Raw genomic sequence first — 24,500 nt, 5'->3', positions numbered from 1 at the left:
TATTACACGTGAAAATGAGTAATTAAATTAACTGTAAACGACTAAATTAAGAAATCTAAATTTTACTAAGAATTTTTATGCTACTTTTTTGAGAAAAAATAAGCTGTTTGAAAGAGAGAAAATCAACAACCGTATAGTTGTTAGCGTTGTTTGAATGGCAATATTTAGGTGAATTGATTAATATAACGATATTATATTAAAGTCTATTATTTGAAGATAAGTCAGAGATGATTTGGGAAGGAAAAGGAAATCTGGTGAGAGCTATGCTGAATAAATAGAGAAACAGTTAAATATATCAGCAAAAATACAAAGAAGAGTCAAAAAAGAAGGAATCAGCTCTAGTGAATTTTCAACAGAAAACAAGTCTTTAACTTTCAGTAAACACAGGTGAAAATTCTATGAAACAGTCTGTCCTCAAATCGCTCGTACCCCGTCTGGATCCGGGCTAAGAGCGACTATAACAGGATGCAATGTTCACAAATCTTACAGAGCAGCCCGCCGATTCTGCAGATCTATTTCAACCCGTGTGTCAATAATTATGATTATCTATGATACAGAATAAGCTCTCCTCTAGGAAATCAAGAAGTAAAAAGGAATGTAAAAAATGGATTTCTTATGAAACAGAAAAAAGGATAGGTTTAAGAAACTAGAGAATTTATAAAGTTATCGGTTTACTAATACAATTTTCAGTTTTATTTATGGTAGGACTAAGGTTTAGAAAAACATTTACTACGGAGAAAATATTGTGATACGTTTAAGTGATAAGATTATCTGGGTTTAAGAATTGTAAATTGATCAATTTGTTCTAGGAATAGTTATTTGAAAAGTTCAGTGTTAAAAAGGTAATTGATGAGTTTAAGCTACTTATGTAACGGATAAAGTGAAAGTTGAAACTAATGATATGTTAAGAAATTAAAAAATATATATTAGAGTTGAATTAATTTATTACATTTGACATTTATAGATTATTGGAATATTGTTAATAATTTTAAACAAATACTTTCTAGGTTAGGAAATGCTACGAAAACAATGAACAACATTAATCTCTACAAGCAGAATCAGAAACAGTCAGGCCTATCTTATCTGAACAGAGCAGCCACGAAAACACTCCTTCTATCACCACGGCCCGAGCCGAACTCGGGGTTTGGTCAAGAGGAGTTGATCAATTGTGTTGATGTTGTAATTGTAATTCATGTATTTTTAGTGTGCAACTCTTTGTAAGGGGCATGGCCCTTATGACAAATAAAGCTTGTTTCATTTATTTTATTTATTTGGACTGTCGTATAAATTAGAATTGGAACCGTTTTTGGGCTTAAGTTTGTGGTACTTTTGGAAGTTGTGTAAAGCCGGGTCCAGACGCTCAAGTATACCATCAGTCTTTTGCTCAAGCAAAAGACGGATCGTTTGGTTCAAGCAAAAGACGGATGTAAAATTGCGTCCACTCCACACGCATCCGTCTTATGTCGTCCGTTTTCCTATTTTTGTGTTCACAAGTTCAGTTCTTGATATGTTTATTTATTTACTTATTCAATCATTCAGAATTATACAACTTACAGGAAAGTGCCACAGGCTAACTTACGCCCAAAACGGTTCTAATTCCAATTTTTACAACAGCCCAAAGTAGCTTATATGTTTATGTAGCTTATATAAGAGGTTATATGTGTCACTTCAATATGACTTGTGATATGGTTCATTGAGTCTGAATTGTATACGGTTGACATATATCCGGTAGATGAGTAATAATTAAATCGTATTTTTTCGCTGATTCAACTGGATAATGCTATATTTAAAAACATAATGACAAAAATATTACTGTTAATCGCTAAATGGCTTTGTTTACATGTCACATCTCGAAACACAGTGATTGTTAATGGATTGAAATTTTGTAGATAGTATTCTTATCAACAATATAGTACATCTTAATATATCATGATGGTAAATCATAATATCAATATCAAATTCTGAGAGTATCATGAGAATCAAGAAAGAAAAAAATGGTTAAAAGGCGTTATATACAATCGATAAAAAAACTTGCTTATTTTCAAGTACTCGCGAGGCATTTTATTAGTTTGAGGGCGCTGAATCCGAATCTGAAATCACAATTTCTCTATCTCCATTTTTACGCGATTTAGGTTTTGGTGGATAGGCAAAAGTCGGACGGTTTGATGGAAAAAGATTGCCGGCCGATACATTTCAAGTTTGACGACTTAAGCTTGAAGACCCATCCGTTTTACCGTCCAGACGCAACGACTTACATGCTCCGACTTTTGCTTGAGCAAAAGACTGAAGCTAAACTTTATGCTAAATGATTGATTAAATACACAAATAAAACTCACCAGAAGCATCTGCAGTCCAATTCTCTGTGAGTAGAATGTGTTCAATATAAGGATGTAGCAGCACTTCTCCCAACTCAAGATCCGATCCCAGAAGAGTGGTGTTGTCGAATTGTCTAAAATATTTGAAATAAAACATAAATTATTTAAAATTTAAATTAAGAGGGAAACCACCAATTTACAGTGCAAATATAGAATATCGGGGACCGAGCTTCGCTCTGGACTACAAAAGCATAAAAAATTTATTACGAAAGAAGAAATTATAATAACATTCATAGTTCATACAGAAATGTTCTATCTAAGCACAGTAAATTGAGATTAATTCCAAGAGGAATGCAAAAATTTCCCTCACAAAGGCCTGGTTGCACAAAAGCCGGTTAAATTTTGATCCAGATTAATTTCACGTGAACCAAATCAGAGAAGACCATTTCAAAATACTGGAATTAATCAGGATTGAAAATAACCCGGCTTTTTTGCAACCGGCACTAAGTAGGCCTACCTGATTGAATGATTACAAAAGTTCAACAGCAGAGTCATAATTTTGACACAGTCCCAAACACATGAACTCGCTCACTCACTTCCATCATCAACAGACGAAGAAATAATCATTATCAGCTGTTTTCCAAGGATGAATAATATCCTTTTAATGTTCTTCAGCGAGTTGTCCCATGGATGAGACCTAGTGCAAACGAATGTTTATATTATAAACCTACTATGTTATGAATTTTGTGAGAATCGTTAAAGCCGTTTTCGAGATCCGGTGAAATACAAACATATAAACATCTAAACATATAAACAGAAATTGCTTGTTTAATAGTATAGGATTTCTATATACAGAGCGAATTTACCACATTAACAAGGCTCATTGATATAAATTGACTGAAGTATTTCTAATAAATCTTCAATTATTTCCAAATAAAATTAAGAGGAAAACCACTAAGTTACAGTGAACATGTCTATATACTGAGTGAACTTTTAGTCTACATAATCAAGGTTCATTGATTTTATTTCCTGTAATATGTCTAATGTCTAGTCCACACTATCGCCAAGTCGTAGGTTAAGCTTGGTCACGCTTGTCTTGCCATCCACACTGCAATGTGACCATTTTTGAAGGCCACTCGCCTTCGCTTGGAACGAAGGCAAGCGAAGGCCAGTGAAGGCAAGCACTGGTAAACCAGCCATCCACACTCTCGTCGTCATTTGTACGCATTGGGCGAGAGTGTGGATGCGGCATTAAGGGACTGGACACATAGAGAGTTATCTGCGAGATATTGCAAAAACCCCATTGCCCATTGCAATTGAAGTATCAATACAGAATGGAGAAAAAAACATAGAATTTAAATACAAAACACAAACAAAAACTGAGTCTATGTAACATAGCAAGGTTCGTGGATTGTATTCCCTGTAATACGTCTTAACGCACCCTTTGTATTTAGAGAAAACATACAGGATTCAAAAACTAGAACATGCTTCATTTCTATCCTGTTATCTATAATATAATACAGGGTACGCGACAGGGTGTCACCCCGTCTACTTGTCACCTCGATATTTGAGCACAGGCGACTGCTTGAAATTCAAGTTTTTATAACCTCAAAAGTATAGAATTATAAATTGAAAAACCTAATTAATCTCAAAGTTTTCTTCTTACTTTTCTATTTAGTTGTTTTTATCCATTCTACATTGACTGGAAACAGTTTCTATCTTATTTTCCCCATTTTTAGGTTGGATTGCATCTTCAAGATTCAAGTTGAATTCAAAAGTCAAACATGTTCTACATCTACAAAACTTGAAGAAAAGTCTATATTGGTATAGTGTATTCAATTTTCTGTTCTTGTAAACTTGTAGACTTCAAGTTTACAAAATACATTCATTTTATACAAAACTTGAATTCACGTAAACTTGTCTTTAGTCCAAACAAAATTACTTTTGACTGGGAGGAATATGCGGAGCAGAGAAATGGAGGGAGATCAGCCAATTACAGTAATGAATACAAAGAAGCGCAGTTGCCAAGTTGTCGATTAGACTTAGTTTACTTAGTGCTTGACATGAGCACTTGAACACTCACTAGAAATTAGAGACCGCTGGCCGATTTAGAACGGCAACATTGCCGCCGCTGTATCCCTACCTTTCTCTGCTGCGCATATATCCCTCTAAATCAAGGTCTATAAATACAGGTCATGACACAATCCCGTGATGCATTGCAAAATCGCCATTTTATGGGGTTCTAGTTCACCAATTTTCAAATCTATCAGCTGTTATCATTATAGATTGAACAACATGATGTGTTATTTTGTTAATTATTGTTCAAGGAATATTGCTTGGCTTTGAATTGTGAAATAAATTCTTCTGACAGAATAATAATATTTAGATTCCAACTAGGAACTGAATTGTTGATTTTTAGATTTAATTGATTGGGAACTTTAAACTGTTTATGAGGTTAGCCTTTTGTCCCAATGCCTTATAAATAATAACAAGTTACAAGAATAAGAACAATTTTTAATAATAAAAAAATGAATTATTGGACCATTTATTATTGAAATTTCATTATTAAAAAATCGAAAACCTGAATTTGCATATTATCTGAACCAGAATATTGTTTTCAAAAAGCATAATGCATGATTTTGTTATGAGCAGATTGGAATTTCAAATGTACCGCCATAAAGACCCCACATAATGGCCGCTCCATAAGGAACACGAGTGTCATGACCTGTATTTATAAACCTTGCTCCAAATCAAAAGTAATTTTGTATGGACTATAATGTCAACGCCCATTTAGCTCGCCGAATAAAGTAAGACTCATACTCACATTCCTTTGGGTTCGGCGACTTTTGAGATGAAAGCGGTGTTTTTATTTGTGAAAGTGCGATGCCGACAGACCATGACTAGACTGACAAATGCTCCAATGAAGACACTGGCCAATGCTCCAATAGCAATCACAATATCCATGCCGCCGTTCTCAGCCATTAACCATAGTTCCATGTATCACCAACTGTAATAGTTCAAACACACAAATTCAGTCCATGTATCATATTCAAATGCAATGGTCCAAACACAAATTCAGAACTTTTAGGTCCGGTTTCCGAGCTCGGGTTCTATTCAAGTTTAGACTTTGAACAGCTGGAGTCAGAAAATTAGCTTTCAGAAACGGGGCGTAGTCATAGTCCACGTTTAAATTAAATTTAAAAAAACTAGAAAATTGAACACAAAATAAAATAAAGCGAAAATAGTGTAAAGTCTCAAATATTTTGAATTATTTAGGAATGGATGGAAATTACTGAGATATTGCAATTATTCAAATGCTATTGAATTAATTATTATTAAACGAAAATCTAAATTAAATGCTGTAATTCACCCCGAAGACTTCTGCTACTGCAAATATTGACAACAGGGTAAACAGCAAGATGGAAATTCGATGAGCGCTACTATGACCGGCAATTGGGAGGTACTGGGTTCGATCCCGGGCTGACAATAATAATTTTTGAATAGTAGCGTTCATCGAATTTCCATCTAGCTGTTTACCCTGTTGTCATCATTTGCAGTAGCAGAAGTCTTCGGGGTGAATTACAGCAATTAATTTTGATTTTCGTTTAATAATAATATCTAATTAATTCATTAGCATGAATTAATTCAGGCTACGCCCTTTTCGGAAAGCCAATTTTCTAACTCCAGCTGTTTAAAGTCTAGAACTTAGCTAATTGCCCAGCTCGGAAACCGACCTCACAGATATAATATTCTTGATTTGCTACTGTTATACCGATACAATTCTTTGTATTCTTAAATATTTATAATGAATCATTGTAATTTATTATTGTATTATGAAAGCAATTTTTGAGATAAATCCTGTTTCATGTATTCATGAATGTAATAATGGAGGATTATAATATCAATGTTTATGTATATTTAGCAATAAGATAGAACTGGTTGAAAAAAGATAAACTCAAGTGAGTTTAATGAGGATAAATATGTTTTTAAATAAGGATAACACAGGAAATAAAGCTAGATGATCGAAAAGCAGATCTTTGTCAGCAGAGACAAATAATCTAATCCTAAATTTCTTTACTCTCTATGGTTCTACATTATAATGGAAACAGTCATAGCATTAACTGTTTTGCAAAGGATTTATGCTGGATTCAAGAAATAATGACTAGAGGAAATGGTTTTAGCTAAGACTATATTATTTAAAATTGAATTTAAAGTAAACTATACATTTATTTTATAGGGAAAGAAACCACCTCTAAATCAAACTTACGTCGGCTATCAATTGACCAATTAGCAATTACGGTATAATTATATTTGAAAGAAAAAGAATAATTGTGAAAAGTAATCCAAAAGAAAAATAATTAACAGTTTCAAAACGTTCATTATTACAAGGTGATATCAAATACTTATTATTCCACAATAACTTACAAATTTTATGAATTAAAAGGTCATAATATTTACCTGTTTATTAAAATTTGTAGGTTATAACCAAAAACGCAGATATGTACTTCAGGAAATGAATTCAATACTTGTTCGTAAAAATGGCTTAAATTTGGCATTGAATTAACACGGGTAATTTTTAAAAATCAATCTTTTGAGTAGATTAACTTATAAACATGAGAAATTACAACAAAAGAAGAATATTAAATACTTTGAAACTTGTTGCATAAAAGTTTTATCTTTGAGTTTTGACAATAATAGCGCATGCGTACTTGCGTTGCGTAGACGTAGAGTTGTCTCGATACTTCACTATCGATACTTTTGTTTCGATCCGATACTAAATATCGATACGTTTGTGGTATCGGACACTGCGTGTACACTGCGCAGATTCGTTATAGTTTGAACTACAAAAAAAATACTGAACTAGTTCTTTAGAACTAAAATAGAACAAGATGTCCCTTAAACAATCCTCGAAATAAATAATGTTAATGGTAATATCGTATTTGTTAGAAAGGCGTGGCGAGTTCCCACTGATAACAAGAGGCTCAAGTCATTACCCGCTTGTATGTTCGACAATTACTTTAGATTGCTTTTATCAACCACGATTGGAACCTTTATAATCGCGGTTCCTCTCTGATGTTTGCGGGTGATACATCTCTAATGTCAACGGGTTATGAGCTTGAGCGGGTTTTGAAGGCCTGTGCTTGAACGGCTTTTGGAGAATGTTTGATCTGCCACTTTGTAATTCCTTGCCAATCGATTCCAGCTGAATGAGAACAAACACCAATAGTAATCTGCAGCTTGTCACGTGACTCTCTTGTGGTTTTATCTTGTTACTTGTTTCGTCTTCTCCATAGTCATTAACCAGGGAATCGTCATATTTTCATTAATAATAATGACTTGATAATTTTTCATAAATGAAACCAATTCTGTTATACTAATTATATTTCTAAATTGTTAATAAACGATCTGGCAACGTTGCGGGACTAGAGAAGGATATTGCTATCTGCTTTGTCGACTGATATGCAAGGCTAGTTGTTCCATATTGTTGTAAATGAATACTTGAATAAATAGCAGCATCAATGATAATCAACGGTAGCCTACTGCCATTATAACATAGACCTCACTTTAGATATGCATTATCTGTAATGTTATTACATTATAACCCGGTTGTACAAACGTCTGTTAAATTTTAACCGTGATTATAAGTAGTAACAACTTCTCTGATTGCTCTGTTGTATATCCATACTTTTTCACTATTAAAATTAAACTTGAATTTTAAAAAACTTTTGAAGTGAAAATGCACTTACTTTTTGTATAGTGACGATCGTTTCGACCTGTTGTTGGTCATCATCAGACTCAGACAGAGTCTGATGATGACCAACAACAGGTCGAAACGATCGTCACTATACAAAAAGTAAGTGCATTTTCACTTCAAAAGTTTTTTAAAATTCAAGTTTTATTCTCTGATTGGTTTTAAATATGCATTGCTATCACAATCATGTCGATCAATAATTACGGTTTAGTGAAGTACACATTATAACGGCAGTATCTGATTAACATTGGAGTTGTTATCCTTGCCTATCATTCGATAAAGCAAATTACACTATCCCTCTCTAGCTCCGCAACGTTGCCAGATCATCTTTTAACAATGCAGAAATATAATTAACATAATATTCTATCTCAATCATGAACATTTATTATTAGATCAACAAAAAAATATATTTTATCGAGTAATAAAATATGAATGATTAATCTAAACAAGAATGAACAGTTAATATTTCATCGGATAAACCGGTAGAGATATCCTCTACAGAAGGCAGTGGCAAGGCAGAGAATCGGCAACGCTTTTCTCCTATCTTCAGCTACTGCCTTTATAAAGTGGACCTCTCTATAGTCACACTTCATAACAATCATGTTGATCAATAAGATTAAAAATAACAACAATTAAATAATAGTAATCTCTTCATTTTACACTCAAGTAAAAATTGAACAAAACCAGTTTTTTCAGTCCTCTATCGCTTCAACGGAGCTATTCGAATGCCTTTGCCATCTTCAGAATGCAACGTGTAGCCCAACTCCTCGAGGATCGGAGAAAATGCAACGTCTTTCTTCGCTAGACCTGCAATAATTGCTTGATTCTCATGACATCTCTCGCTGATATTCTTCAATGCCAGTATGCTCCACTGCAGAATAACTGTGCAAGTCGCTAAGGAAAGTATCTGTTTCATAACGTTATCTGTTTCTCTCAAAAACCGTGAGCGTTGTGTTGATGACTTGCTGATTGTCTTTTTCATCTAATTTATTTATAAATTTTACAAAGAAGCACTGACCGGGAGAGAAAAACTAAGGATACTCCTTCTATTTCTCTCCCAAATTTAGATAACATTTTAAAAGGGTTATGATTTCACTATTCTGAAATTCGTTCTCCTTTTTCAGACTTTCAAGAACGCATTTAGTGAAAGGTTTTTTTGGAACAGTCGTATCCTGTCTTCCAAAAAACCTTTCACTGAAATCAACGTTGAATACCTTAAAAGGGAGAACGGAAGGTATTCCGTTGCATTGGATGCACATATGTGCAAGTGCACGTGAGATCATGCATGACCAAGCGCGCACATGAGAAACAAAATCTGGAAATAGCCATAGAAGCACGTTGTGACGTGCATGCAGCTGCTCCTACTGAACGCAACCAGTAAGTGCACGCGTTCGGTATGAGTGTACCTAGTGCTCTTTCCAGTTCTTTTCATCTTTTACATAATCAAGCGTGCACTTACACATAATATACGCATTCAATGTGATAACACTCTTATAATAAAGACATTCGGTTATCTATCCTAATAAATAATCTACTTAATTAATATTAAGATATCTAAACTTCGATTTGATGTATTAGGGTCAAAATTATTAACTTTATCCTACTAAACTTTTATTGATCAGAAGACAGTTAATTTACACAAGCAGTAAACTGATCAATGAAATACCTTTTGACTTGGATTTTGAAATTAGTAAAAAGAGCATCAATGAGTGGATTGAGAGGGAATACTTCACCTTAAATATATCAATTTAATTTTAATTCTTTTATTTTCATTTTATAGTCTTTTCTCTGCACAATATTTGTTGATTTTTTATGATTCTGCTGTTCTAAAGTTTCTATTGTGATTATTAGTTAAATTCAACCTAAATTTCCTGCATTATTTAGAAATATTGTGTTTTTCTTTCACTGTTTTGAAACTCTCACCAGCGGGCAAAGATTTTCTTTTTGCTGGTGATGCCTAGATTTTATATTTTATTTTATTCAAGTAATTATGTTTATTTTATTATATTTTGAAGGATATGTCATATTATAAAGATTTGTAATATGTTTTGAATATTCTAATTGAATATAAATGAAATTGAAAATATAGTTGAGTGGCATATGAGAGAAGGTAGCTGATTGTAGAGAAGTAATAAAAGTGGTTTGGAGCCCACCTAAAACTTTAGGTCCATTCATCTCTCATCATCGTCCGCTCATCTGGGCATTACCCTCATAAAAAAAAGGTTTTCAAATAAATGTTTCAGAACGTAATGGAGCAGCAAAGGAAGCGAAGACATTTAGATACATGAATTATTTTCAACACTCTCAACAACCTTCCATGATAACCTTCACCTTCGCCCCAAGGGCCAAGCAACAAGAAGCGTTTTCCAGGCGTTTTTACACTGGCTAGCAGGACAGTAAGCTCTCCGAATAGCTGATTATCAGCTGATTCCCGAACGCCTACCCAATCACCAGTTAATCTTCCAATCTCAAAGCTTTCCTTACTGCCCTGCCGACTCGTCCGTCGCCAGTTCGAAAACGCCAAAAAAAAACGGTTCATGTGGCCTTGGACCATTACATTTCAAATCGCCATCTACAACGCTAGGACTAGGGGCACGTCATAAATCTTTATAAATAGAAATCGAGCCTCAAATTTTGACATTCAATAACTTTTTTATGTGTGCACCAAATTTGATGATTTATTTTTAGTGGTGTTCGTTATGTTCAGGACCAGGTTTATGGCCTATCAAATTTATAATCCGACTTCAGGACTCTTTCCTACGTTCCTTCAAAGTTTACATGTAATCCTTACGCTAGAAGATTTTGTGAGCTGGCCACACACAGAAATAAAAATCAGCTGTTATAATCATTGCGTCATACAACAGCTGTCGGTAGATAGTAGACAAGAGTGTGCTGCTCAATAACCGCCCATGTATTTTTAAACGCCCCGACTAAAAACAAAATGACTGTTGTGTGTGTAACCATCCAGCAGTGCGGCCTCAGGTTAAAGACATGCTCTAAAGACATTGCTTTGTTTCGAATAATTGTGCTGTCTTCGGTGTTCAGGATAAATTGATTTTCAGTAAATTATTTATTTTGTAGTTGGAAAATAATCTATATAGATAAAATGCCGCATCGCGCCTCCTCAGGTGTGCATCCAGCTAAAGTTTGTCATGAGATGCAAACTATTTGGCGGTACGAAGTTTGCCGAGCCAGCTAGTAAATTATAATTTATGAACATGCATCACTGGGAATTCACTCAATGAATAAAGAGGATTGTCCACAAGTTAGTCTTTTCTTTGAGAAGGTTCTGCTTTTCAATTTCCTTAATATTTTGTTGCAGTAAATTATAGAATATACGTCCCCTCAATGTAATTTTCATAATTGACAAAGCTTCAATACAAGCCAATTCTCTAAGTTGGTACAATATCACAATATCAAATTGATGATTGGGAGAGAATCAACAGAATAAACCCAAAGATGTGTCTCTCCCTAATTATTGTAGTAAAAGGATACAAGGATTGGAGTCATCAATATTGCAGCAATCAAGCAGAATTGGTATGCTATCCAACTCCCGAACCTGAAATACATTCATAATCTAATAATTATAAATTCAAAACCACAAAAATATACAAAAACACAGATTTTCACATGTCAGTATCAGAGTTCTAATGAGGTATTCACAATTTATTAAGTAGAGCGTGCACTAGGTCGGTGGAGCGGCGTGGCGTGGATCTCGAAAAGTCTCTGGACTTTTTGGGGTCCAAGTCGCACTCTACCGACCTAGTGCACGGAGGGTAGGTCGGATTTTTTCCGCGCTCGGGTAACTTCGTGAGGGCTCGGCTGATTCCGAGCTCTGCTTCTTCACTAAACAGCCTGCTGCTCTGTCGTCTTCCAATTCACATTCTGAATTTGAATTTATTTATCTTCCCAAAAACAAAATACAAAGAAAAACTTTGCATTCTGATCAATTACCTATGATTACGGTAAGTTAATGGGATGTACCCTTTTTCCTTGATAGTTCCTCTTCCTCTGCTTCAACCACAACTGCCGAAAATAACATTTCTTCATCTCAGAAATCCATCACTCACGTCTTGCCACTTTATCACAAATTAGAACTGACCTCAATCGGAGCTCTAACTTCAAATCGCAATTGACAAGTCTACGTCACGAATAACTAGTTCAAAACGGCGCCACGCCGCTCCACCGACCTAGTGCACGCTCACCTTAAAGGGGCGTTTATATTAGTCAAGTTTTCTTGGATTCAAGTTTGTATAAAATGAATGTATTTTGTCGTCAAGTTTACAAGAACAGAAACTTCCACTATACCAATGTAAACCCTGTTGATTCAAGTACGTAGGCTACATGTTTGACTTTTGGATTCAACTTTAATCATGAAGGTACAATCCAACCTAAAAATGAGATGAAAACAGTTGTCAGTCAATGTGGAATGTATGAAAACAACTAAATAGAAGAGTATGATGCATGAAAAGTGCGAAGGAAACTTTGAAATTAATTAGATTTTTCGTTTTATAATATTATACAGAGTGTCCCACCAAGGTTGTAACAGCCGTTGACCATAGATTCTACTCGACATTTCTGACAAAAAATGTTCAGTAATATTTTTTCTTATCGACCTTAGTTTTCGAGATATATAGATTTTTCGATATTTTCAGAATATGCCCACTTCCGATCATTAAATACTCAATAACTCGAAAACTACTGGTCGAATTTCAATTTCAAGGGTATTGTTGGAAAGAGAAAAACATTTCGAACAAGACTAATGTAATTTTATTTTGTTTGTTTTTGAACGGGTAGTATTATAGTCAACTGTCTACTAACGTTGATGGAAAGATAAATTTTCAAGATGTTCGATGTTTTTGAACGGGTAGTATTATAGTCCACTAGACAGCTGATTTATGATGAATAATTCTATAGTCTGATTTTTACTCTAATATTGGCGTATGAAGGAGGCTCCTCTTTCCTTTTATATTATCCTTGAAATGCAAAATCTCCAAAAACCTTTTATATAAGTCGACGCGCAATTTAAAAAGGAACATACCTGTCAAATTTCATGAAAATCTATTACCGCATTTCGCCGTAAACATTAAGAGAAATGCCAAACCGTCGACTTGAATCTTAGACCTCGGTCAATAAGATTATAGATAAGCATATTCACCTGATTCTTATTTTTGTCGTGGCCGTAGCACAGATTGCCTATTAACCTGATGAGGTCAGCTTTGAAGCCATACACAGGATTTTCCTTTGATTTAGAATTTTCATCTGGCAATTTTCTCACACTGGTAAAACAGTTATTTCCCGATTTTCCAGCCTCATGGATGCTCCTCAACAGAACTGCAAATCAAAACAACAGAAAAAAATTATTTGAAATAATTTTTTAATCATTTTAGTGATCAAAATCTAGCGAAATCTAATAGATAAGAACAAACACGTTTCTTCATCAGAGATCTTATGCCAAAAAACAGGTATAAAATTCAACTTTAAGCATTTTTGGAATTTGAACTTTTTTACAAAAGAAAATAAGTTACAAACATCATGAATAGAACATAAATTGTATTCATGAAAATAACACGTTATAAAGGCAGTATTCTATTAACATTGGTGTTGCTATCCTTGTCTATCATTCAACAAATCAGATAGCGCTATCATTTTCTAGCTCTGCAACGTTGCAAGATCATGTTTTAACAATGTAGATTTATAAATTAACAAATTATCTAATATCTATTATAGAAATGCATTGTTCAATAATTGAAAATTATTTTTCTTGACGAATTAAATATTATTGATTATTTTAAACAAGAATGAACAGTTGATATTACATCACATATACCGGTATCAGTTATCCTCTATAGAAGGCAGTGGCAAGGCAGAGCATAGGCAACGCTGATCTGATCTCCTATTTTCCTCCACTGCCATTATAGCGTGGACCTCACTAAAGAGAATGTCTCTAGAGTATGCTGTAGCTTTTTCGTGAAGCTAATTGACGCTGGTAGTCTCTCATCCAACGCCGTTCATACACAATCATCCCAAAAACACAGTAATAATCGACAATAGTCGACAGTAATTAACAATAATCGGTACTCACTATAGGGCCCCTTGTAAATGAATAAATGAACTTACAAATACAATTCATGAAGATAGAATTTTCAATCTGCAGTGACTTGGGATAGGGCCCCCTGTCATAGATTATTAATGAACGAATAAATGAAATCTATGTTTGGTTTTGAAGCATCTAAATTTGAAAATCTACGTTCTGAAAATAATTAAGGACAGAAATTTTTGTGAAGTAAACAACTACAAGACTTAATTTATTTCGGACTATGAGTAACCTTATCTAAATTTGGGAGAGGAATAGCACAAGGTTACCTTATTTTTTCTTTCCCTATCATTTTGATGATACTTATCTATACTTCTTGGTAGGCCTATAGTTCTAGAGAAGAATAAGAAGAGAAAGAAGATGAAGAAGAAGAAGAAGTGGGGGAGGAAGAAGAAGTAGGAGGGGATGAAGAAGGAGAGGAAGAAGAAAACGAATACGAAGTAGAAGAAGAGGAAAAGGAGGAGAAGAAGAAGAGAGAGGAGAAGAAGAAGAGAGAGGAGAAGGAATCAAAAGGATATATTTTTTTCTATCCCTCTCACTCCCTTCTTCCCCTCTTCTCACCCTATTCATACTCTACCTCACATCTCTCTTCCTTCCACTGAAGAAGACGAAGAAGAAGAAGAAGAAGAAGAAGAAGAAGAAGGAGGAGAAGGAGAAGAACAAAGGGAAGAGAAGAAAAAGAGAAAGAAGAAGAAGAGGAGGAGGGAGAAGAAGAAGAAGGAATAGGGGAGAAGGAGGAAAAGAAGAAGAAGGAGGAGAAGAAGGAGGAAAAGGAGAAGAGGAGAGAAGGAGGAAAAGAAGAAGAAAAAGAGAAAGAGGAAGAAGAAGAAGAAAAAGAGAAAGAAGAAGAAGAAGAAGAAGAAGAAGAAGATGATGATATACTTATTGTATCAATTAATAAAAAATAAAATGAATGAATAAATGAGCACACAAACACAATTGATGAGATAATGTTCAGTCCACAGTGACTTGGGATAGAGCCCCGTGTCATGAATTAATGATCCAAGCACAATATTGATGAACAGCGATTTATCCGCCTGCAGTGTTTTGAGATAGGGCCTGAAGATTAGGGTGGCGATTCGAGATCAAATGAAATGAAAAAGAGCCCCGTATCATAAATGAATAAATAGATGAATAAATAATAAACTCAATGCATGAATGAAAGAATGAATGAACTTACAAGCACAATTGATGAACAGCGAATTATCAGTCTGCAGTGTTTTTAGATAAGGTCCCGTATCGCTGCCAGACAACGAAGCCAACGTGAAAAGCAGAGCGCATATCTCTTGCGGGTCCAGTGACTCCACATAAGTCGACACTATTTTCAGTATTTTGTCGGATTGTTTCTTAAATCTGTCCGCTATAAAGGTGATACAAGTGTCAGGCACATTTTTGTCATCCATTGCCTGGTCTCTGATCATCGTTAGTAGCATTATTCTCGCTTCAAGGTCGCAGTTTGAGTAGAGAGCCTCGATTTCGCCATGTTTGAACAGGAGGGTTTCGGTTATAAATGTCCTGTAACACAAAAATCAAATTTTGATCATTTTTCTAACATTTAGGCTCGGTTGCACAAAAGCCTGTTTGAATCAGTTCCTCTCTTTATCCATTTATACAATAACGGTAGAATAGAGTAATATACAATAAAGGTAGAATAGAAAAAGCCATAAAGAAGATGTAGCATAATAATATATTAAAAAAATCTAATGTGGCGTACTCACACAACTTTCCTTGCCGTTATGAAAATTGATCACCTGACGCTAGTGTTCACGCGCATCTCAAGTCTACTATTCAAAGAACTGAGCCAGCTGGTGACAGGACAATATCGCTGGAGACACACGTGGTCTGCTATCTCTTCATAGTGAATCATTTAATAGAATTAACAGTTGCCAACAGTTTGCAATTGAATAATCACATTTTATCAAATTTCGAGCTTATTTCCAATTTTAGGTGAACATGTTACTGAACATTAATTGTAGAGATTTTCATACTCAATCTTTTCCATTTGAAAGTTTTTGTTTAAATTGTATCTGAAGCCTGATAATTGGGAATCTAAAATCAAAATCTGCATAGATGGGGGCGGAGCTCCTGGAATTTTTACAGATATGAGACTTGTGACAGTTGATAGAGCTTATCAATGACTATTCTAGGTATAAATTTCATCAAAATCGTTGGAGCCGTTTTTGAGAAAATCGCGAAAAACCCTGTTTTTGACAACATTTTCGTCATTTTAGCCGCCATCTTGAATTGCATTGGATCGAAATTGTTCGTGTCGGATCCTTATATTGTAAGGACCTTAAGTTACAAATTTCAAGTCATTCCGTTTATTGGAAGATGAGAGATATCGTGTACACAGACGCACATACACTCATAGACACACATACAGATTAATACCCAAAAACCACTTTTTCGGACTCAGGGGACCTTGAAACGTATAGAAATTTAGAAATTGGGATACCTTAATTTTTTCGGAAAGCAATACTTTCCTTACCTATGGTAATAGGGCAAGGAAAGTAAAAACAGATGAAAGATAGATAAATAACGTAACTAATGCTACCTTTTCTCTATGAACACAAGCTAATAATTAAAAACAACGGATAATCACTTACGAAAATTCAGAGTTTTGATTCAAAATAGCTCTCACTAAATCGGTCTTCTTCAAGATATCCTGACAAGCTTCACCTTGAGAGAGGATTATATTGTAGAGAATCATTGCACAAAATTGTGATAGTTTTTCATCGCCCAATAGCATTAATTTCCTGCAATCAAAAACAAACAAAATCATACGTCAAGTGTCAGGCTGTAATCAGTACCTATACCTTTTTTATTAAATCGCCAACAATGTGAATAAATACTCCATCTATAGTGAAGTCCATGTTATATGATTAACATTGGTGTTGCTGTCCGTGTCTATCATTCGACAGAGCAGTTAACGCTATCCTTTTCAAACTCTGCAACGTTGCCAGATCGTTTTTTAACAATCTAGAAGTATAATTAATTGACTAAATATTTAATCTCAATGATGAAAATTCAATACTCAAAATACTTTATTGACGAATAAAATATAAATGATAATTTTAAACGAGAAAGACCAGTTTTATTTCATCAGATACGACCGGCTATCATCAGCTATCCTGTATAGGAGGCAGAGAATTGGTAACGATTTTTTCCTATTTTTTTTCATTGCCATTATAACGTGGACCTCACCTTATCTCCGCTTAAACCGAGATGGTACATATGGGCCTACGACTTGTGCATTCATGATACCGGAAATATAATACCAGGGAATGTGGGAATCGAACCCATAACCAACACAGCAACGGTTCATCTAATTTGTAAAGCTGTAAAAAGCTCATTAACACTAGTCAGTATAACATTGAATAGGGTTTAAATATAAAGTTAATCAAATCACAACGATTAGAAATGACTCTGACTACAGGGCAAGCCAGTTTAAGGACAATCCACATGAGACGTTTTTCAGACGAGTCGGTAGGGCAGGGAGCTCTCAGATTGGCTGATTGAGTTGTCGTTCGGAAATCAGCTGATAATCAGTCATTGGAGAGATTCCTGCCCTGCCGACTCATTTGAAAACGCCTCATATGGCTTGGCACTAGGTGTATTACTTATTTATGAGCTTCGTTGTTTTTATTATTGACCGAACGAAGTGAGGTCTAAGAATCAAGTCGACGGTTTGGCATTTCTCTTAATGTTTATATGTGTATATTTTGTTGCGCATTTACGGCGAAACGCGGTAATAGATTATCATGAAATTTGACAGGTATGTTCCTTTCTAAATTGCGCGTCGACGTATATACAAGGTTTTTGGAAATTTTGCATTTCAAGGATAATATAAAAGGAAAAAGGAGCCTCCTTCATACGCCAATATTAGAGTAAAAATCAAACTGTAGAATTATTCATCATAAATCAGCTGACAAGTGATTACACAGATGTGTGGAGAAGCCAGTCTATTACTGTATTTGTATAAGGTCTATAGTTTCAATCAAAGGCCTTGAAGAGGTATGCATCTTTAAGCTGGATTTACACCAGGGTTAATAACTTAATCCTTATAGATTCTATTAGATTGAACGCAAGTTGACAAACACACGTGTATGATAAGTTATGTTCAATCTAATATGATCTATATGGATTGAGTTATTAACATTTTGTTAATAAATTTGGTCTAATCGCAGCTTTAAGGTCTTTGGTTTCAATATTTTGTTTTGCAATCATGGTATTATTATGCGTGTCCATCAGTATCAATATCCTAACATTCGAAAAAACTAATTTAATAGGCGATTAAAAATAATCAAATGAACTAAATAATTCTGAAGTAATTATAATATTTTTGATTGAAAAAAAAATTAATTTTCATTAGATGGAAAGATTATCACGGAACTGGATGAATATTATATAAATTCTGGAATAGAAATATATTCTATTCATTGTTTAAATTAACATAAATATTGATAAATAATTATGGAATACAAATTCAAACGTGAACTGATTTTGTTAACATTTAAAACAGTTGACATCAGGTACTTGTGGATGAGAATACTGCGAGAGGTCTACTGTTCATAGAACTACTAGTAGACAATACTATTATAGGTCAGTCAACATTTGCATTTTAAACAATACTTTAGACTAATAAATTTGTCAGTGTCATACTCTATACCTTGATATAATATTATATTTATAAATTTTACTTACTGTAAAAATATAAAGCTAAAAATTGAATAAGAACTTACAGTTATAGAACAGCTGGTCAAGGTAGAGATAATGACTATCATATTATGAATTTAGAATAAACCTAACCTACAGTAACTATATTACCATTTTTATAGTTACTGTAGCCTAACCTAATGTTGTGTTCAAAAATATTTTTACTTGTGAATATTATGCTGAAAGTTATTGGTATCTTATAAGAGTGAAATATTTTAAAAACTACTATTATGACAAGGAAAGTAGAGACTGTGACTACACCAGATTTTATTATGAGATCATCCAGATCTAAGAATTATCTAGGTGTTACCATTTGTCTAGTCTTAAGCTGTTTGTAAGTGTTTAAATAGAATTTTACTCACCTTATGTGCGTAAAACACTTATTATGTATCTTCAATTTATTGGCACTATTATCTACAATCAAATTTCCAATAAACTGACAGCCAACTCTTAGGCAAACAATATTTTCTTCTATCTTGGGTTGTTCTAAAAGTTTATCAAATAGTGTACATATAAGATCAATACAATATTCATCCTCGCCGACAGTTACTTGAGAATTTTTATCTGTGGCACATAAATTACGAAAATACCTTAGAATTTCTGTAATACATTTGATATCTAAAGTTTCTTTATTTATTTCGAGTGCAAGTTTGAAAAGTTGAGAATGGAGTTGTTCACTCATGTTTAGCTGAAAATTTACCCACAAAAGAATTACCTACTTTAGTATTGACTAATGTGCAGTTTATACTGAACAATATTCTGGCTAAGCTCTAGCCGGTGAGCTCCCCCTGTTATCTCAGTTATTATTGAAGATATCGATTCAATTTATTTTTTTAATGAAAGAGAAAGACAAAATAAAGCGCGCTAGCATATTTTTATACCATTCGATTCAATTTTAATATTAGAATTGTTACAAAACTAACCTTATTTTGAAGAAAGGACAATTCTAAATATTATAATTATTTGTATCAACTATTATTAAAAATATGGGACTCAATTTTTTTAATGATAGAAGGAAAAAAAAGTGTCGGTAACTGAATAACAATTCTAATCGATGAAATTTAATATTATTAATATTAATAGCAAATATTGAATTTTGTCTAACCTATAACCCCTAGGGGAACCACCGTCGACGGCATCGACCAACCACACAAACCGCTCTTGGTCTCAGACAGCACCGTATCGCGCAGGCGTTAGTAACGGTTTTTTTTCCCGTTCCATTCAGTCACATCTTTGAATGTAACGTTCTTTGTGATGATGATTACCGGGCTCCGTAGCTGGAGCCGTCATTCCATTTTGATGATGATATTCTCATCCAATGATGATTTATCATTAAATTCAATATGATAATCAATATATCATCATCATCATTCCATTCAATAAAAGGAAGAGTACTTTTCAATAATATAATTAATAAAATATAACGGTTGTTATTTAACTAATGTTGAAAAACTTTATAACTAAGTCAGCATATTGTTATTTCAAAGCAAAAACCCAACCCCTCAACCCTCCCTTCATATTTAAAACATTAATTAACATGAATCTTTGTAAAAACCCGTAATCCCTTCCAGCACATTGCAATTTCAAAGCAAAATCCTAACAACCTAACCAATCTTTTCACCTTTGAAATATCAAAAACCATAATTCTACATGTACCCTGACCCTTACTAGCATATTGCAATTTTAAAGCAAAAACCTAACCTAGCCTTATGAAACATTATTAAATATAACTTGAAATAACCTAACCCCTAACCCTTTCACATTCAATACTTTGGATTTCAAAGCAAAATCCTAACTCCCCAACCTATCCTTTCACCTTTGAAACAACAAAAAATATAACTCTACCTGGACTCTAGCCCCTTCTAGCATATTGAAATTTCAAAGCAAAAAACTAACCTCATGAAACATTTTTAAATATAATCTAAATAAAACCTAACCCTCAACCCTATTTTGTCAATTAGTTGAATTTCTACATTGTTGATAAACGAAGTGGCAAGCTTGCAATGGGTGGAAGAGATAGCGCCATCTGCTTTGTTAAATGATACACAAGGATAGTAACACCATTGCAAATCACACTCTACCATTATAACGTGATCCTCACTATAGATACTCAAAGAATACTTTTGAATAACTATGTGATAACTGTGACCGTTGCTGGCCGTTACTCTGTATCTGACACAAAGGCCCGGTTGCACAGCAGCCGGTTAAATTTTAACCGTGATTGATTCCACGAGAACCAATCATAGAAGGCCTTTCTGATAAGACGGCTTCTCTGATTGGTTCTCGAGGAATTAATCACGGTTAAAATATAACCGGCTGCTGTGCAACTGGCACAAAGAGAAGCTGCTCAAACCACAGCATCGACACGACATAGCATCGACAAATCATAGCACCGACACGACATAGCATCGACAAACCATAGCATTGACAAGTTAAATTAGGAGCTTCTCTTTGTCACAGAAACAGAGTAACGGCCAGCAACAGTCACAGTTATAACATAGTTATTCAAAAGTATTCTTTGAATATCTATAGTGAGGTTCACGTTATAATGGTAGTGTACGATTTGCAAATGTGAAAGAGTTAGGGGTAAGGTTTTATTTAGGTTATATTCAATAATGTTTTTTTAGGATGGGTTAGAATTTTGCTTAAAAATTGCAATATGCTAGAAGGGGCTAGGGTCCAGGTAGAGTTATGTTTTTTGATGTTTCAAAGGTAAAAGGATAGGTTAGGGGGTTAGGTTAGTAAATGATGAATCATCATTGGATAATAATATTTCCATCAAATAGAATGACGATTGGCTCCAGTTACAGTGCTCGGTAACCATCATCACAAAGAACGTTACATTCAAAGAACTGACTGAATGGAACGGGAAAAACCCGTTGCTAACGCATGCGCGATACGGTGCTGTCTGAGACAGAGTGGTTTGTAATAACCACCAATAACCAATTTTTGGAATTTTTAGTCTGAATCTAAATTTAAAAGAGGAATAGGACAGTTTTTATCTCATATTTCCAATCATTTTAATTAAAATTATATGTGGAAATAATTTAAGAATAAAACGGTTGATTTGGTAAACATATACAGGAATTTGGAGGTTAGCCTAGTATCCAGTCGAAAGTTCAGTAGATAATTAGGCATTTAAACACCATTATATTTGAAAAGGGTATCAATAAATACATTATAACAATTGTTCGCATCGCAATCTGTGCGCACTAACAGTTGTTCGCATCGCAATCTGTGCGCACTAACAGTTGTTCGCATCGCAATCTGTGCGCACTAACAGTTGTTCGCATCGCAATCTGTGCGCACTAACAGTTGTTCGCATCGCAATCTGTGCGCACTAACAGTTGTTCGCATCGCAATCTGTGCGCACTAACAGTTGTTCGCATCGCAATCTGTGCGCACTAACAGTTGTTCGCATCGCAATCTGTGCGCACTAACAGTTGTTCGCATCGCAATCTGTGCGCACTAACAGTTGTTCGCATCGCAATCTGTGCGCACTAACAGTTGTTCGCATCGCAATCTGTGCGCACTAACAGTTGTTCGCATCGCAATCTGTGCGCACTAACAGTTGTTCGCATCGCAATCTGTGCGCACTAACAGTTGTTCGCATCGCAATCTGTGCGCACTAACAGTTGTTCGCATCGCAATCTGTGCGCACTAACAATTGTTCGCATCGCAATCTGTGCGCACTAACAGTTGTTCGCATCGCAATCTGTGCGCACTAACAGTTGTTCGCATCGCAATCTGTGCGCGCTTGCACTTGTGCGCAAAATTTAGTAGTTTAGTGACGTAGGCGCTCTACCTGCCCTCTAACGGAATGTTATCATCAGAACTATGCGACTCTTTAATTTATCACAATGGCATTGGCAACAAAAACTAGACCATTTATACGCATGTCGTATGGTGTTTATAGGTTATTTCTAGAGGCAAAAACGGTATCGATTTAGAGGTTAAGTTCAAGTTATAAATTTACAATATTACATTATTAATGCAAGTAAATTTCATTTACTGCAACATTACTGCAGATTCACTTTAGGAAAGTAAATAGCAATTTCTCAAGTAGAAAAGTGTTAAGCTTATCTATGTTAAAAGCTGAAATGGTACAATTTTGTATCACTAAAATACTAGGTAGGCTATTACAAATTTTTGTTATAAAATGAATAAATAAATAAATGAATAAGCATTATAAATAAATGAAAAGTTGCATTAGATGATAAAATTTATTATATAATTATTTTCCACAATTATGTTTCATCTGTCCATTAAAAATACTTTGTTGGAAAACACATAGCCTACCTACTTGAAAGAATACTCTTTAGCTACTCTTTTAGTTTTTCATGTCATTTGCTACTTACTTTCTCATTCAATTATTGTAATTTAACAATTCAAGTTGTCCTATCAAAGTACTATACTACATCATAAATAGACATAAACTATGTATAATTGTTAATTATTGGGCAAACATGAGATTCTACAATAATATTTAGACAATTTGGAACTAAATTAGGAAGTTGAAAAAGTTTTGGGCAATAGCCCAAACTTTTTTTCTTTCCTGATCTTTGTATAGCTAACCTAATAAATAAATAATATCTAACGGTTGTTTTATGTAGGATATTGATTAAATCCAAATCTCAAAATCCATAGAAGTTGGCTACAATTTGCTAGCAATCAATAAATCGCTTTATTAAAGACCTACTATCCACGAATGCAACATATTATTAAGACTTCCTTCAATTAAGATTTCTTAATTCTTTAGTAACTAGCAATAAAATGAGTAATGGAATATCATATAATATTTCTTATGTACCGTATATAAGAACTAAGTTATACATTTCTATTACAACTGAAGTGAAATGTAGAAATTTTGTTTGATCATAATTTAGTGATCGTTTATTTTTCCTACTCAAATTTTTAAAATCAATACTGAATCTTTACATTAAGTTTTCAGAGAATTAAAATTTTTGTCTGCTATGCACAAACTTATATCATTGGCATACATACAAAATTTGTTATCAAGGACTCATTTTGGAAACTCCCCCTTCCCACCAATAGATTTATTGTTTTTGTATTAGGCTATGTTATTGTAATATGTATTTTGGACACGATCCATCCGTGAATGCATGGGCATTTACTTTGTGAAACGAGAAGCGCTCTTAGAAAGATTATTATTATCAATGTACATTATTATTTAATTTTGTAATAATTAGAAGTTTTATTTTTATAGATAATACGGCGCATGCTCACTGACCTCTTGTTGAAACTAATGTATGGCTGGTGAACAATATAATATCTAGTATCAGGTCTGTTTTTTTCAGTATCAACCTATCAAATCTAATCTACTCAAACAATTTTTCTAAAATTAATGCTGAATCTTTTCATTGAGTTTTTAGAGAATTTAATATATTGTCTACTATGCACAAACTTCTATCTTCAGCATACATACAAAATTTGGTATTTTGATAGCATCGAGGACACATTTTGGTAAACACCGCTCTTCCCCCACCAATAGATTTAACCTTTGCTATTTGAGACTATTGATATTTATTCAATTATGACTATTCATTGTTATACCCTATGTATTTAGGATACGATCCATTCATGGATGCCTAGGCAACGT

General features: G+C 34.1%; 2 protein-coding genes across 5 annotated transcripts in view; both read right to left on the bottom strand.

Annotated features, from left to right (window-relative positions):
- Positions 1-7,976, bottom strand: part of LOC111044916 (transmembrane protein 98) — a 54,397-nt gene extending 46,421 nt beyond the window's left edge. For all 3 annotated transcript variants that reach the window (XR_005570657.1, XM_039422569.1, XM_039422568.1), the window contains exons 1-3: positions 6,774-7,976; positions 5,140-5,322; positions 2,337-2,449 (exon numbers count right to left, since the gene is read on the bottom strand). Coding sequence is in view for 2 of the 3 variants with exons in the window: in XM_039422569.1 (XP_039278503.1) it covers positions 2,337-2,449; positions 5,140-5,312 (286 nt within the window). In the remaining variant the exon portion in view is untranslated. The remainder of the gene's footprint in view (positions 1-2,336; positions 2,450-5,139; positions 5,323-6,773) is intronic.
- Positions 7,977-8,699: 723 nt separating this feature from the next.
- LOC120350152 (ataxin-10-like) lies at positions 8,700-20,053 on the bottom strand. 2 transcript variants are annotated; one of them, XM_039422563.1, is made up of 7 exons: positions 19,986-20,022; positions 19,243-19,444; positions 16,771-16,920; positions 15,345-15,679; positions 13,226-13,401; positions 11,563-11,626; positions 8,700-8,949 (listed from the first exon to the last, which is right to left on the bottom strand). In XM_039422563.1, the coding sequence occupies exons 1-7, from the start codon at positions 20,017-20,019 to the stop codon at positions 8,768-8,770; spliced, it is 1,143 nt and encodes a 380-aa protein (XP_039278497.1). In that variant the 5' UTR covers positions 20,020-20,022; the 3' UTR covers positions 8,700-8,767. The 2 variants fall into 2 exon arrangements, with proteins under 2 accessions (XP_039278497.1, XP_039278496.1); XM_039422562.1 differs by having other exon boundaries at positions 19,243-20,053.
- Between the last annotated feature and the right edge of the window lie 4,447 nt (positions 20,054-24,500).

The sequence above is a fragment of the Nilaparvata lugens genome, chromosome 3 (genome assembly GCF_014356525.2).
Source record: "Nilaparvata lugens isolate BPH chromosome 3, ASM1435652v1, whole genome shotgun sequence".
In the NCBI taxonomy this organism is placed as follows: Eukaryota; Metazoa; Arthropoda; class Insecta; order Hemiptera; family Delphacidae; genus Nilaparvata; species Nilaparvata lugens.
This window is presented reverse-complemented; position numbering and strand designations above follow the sequence as displayed.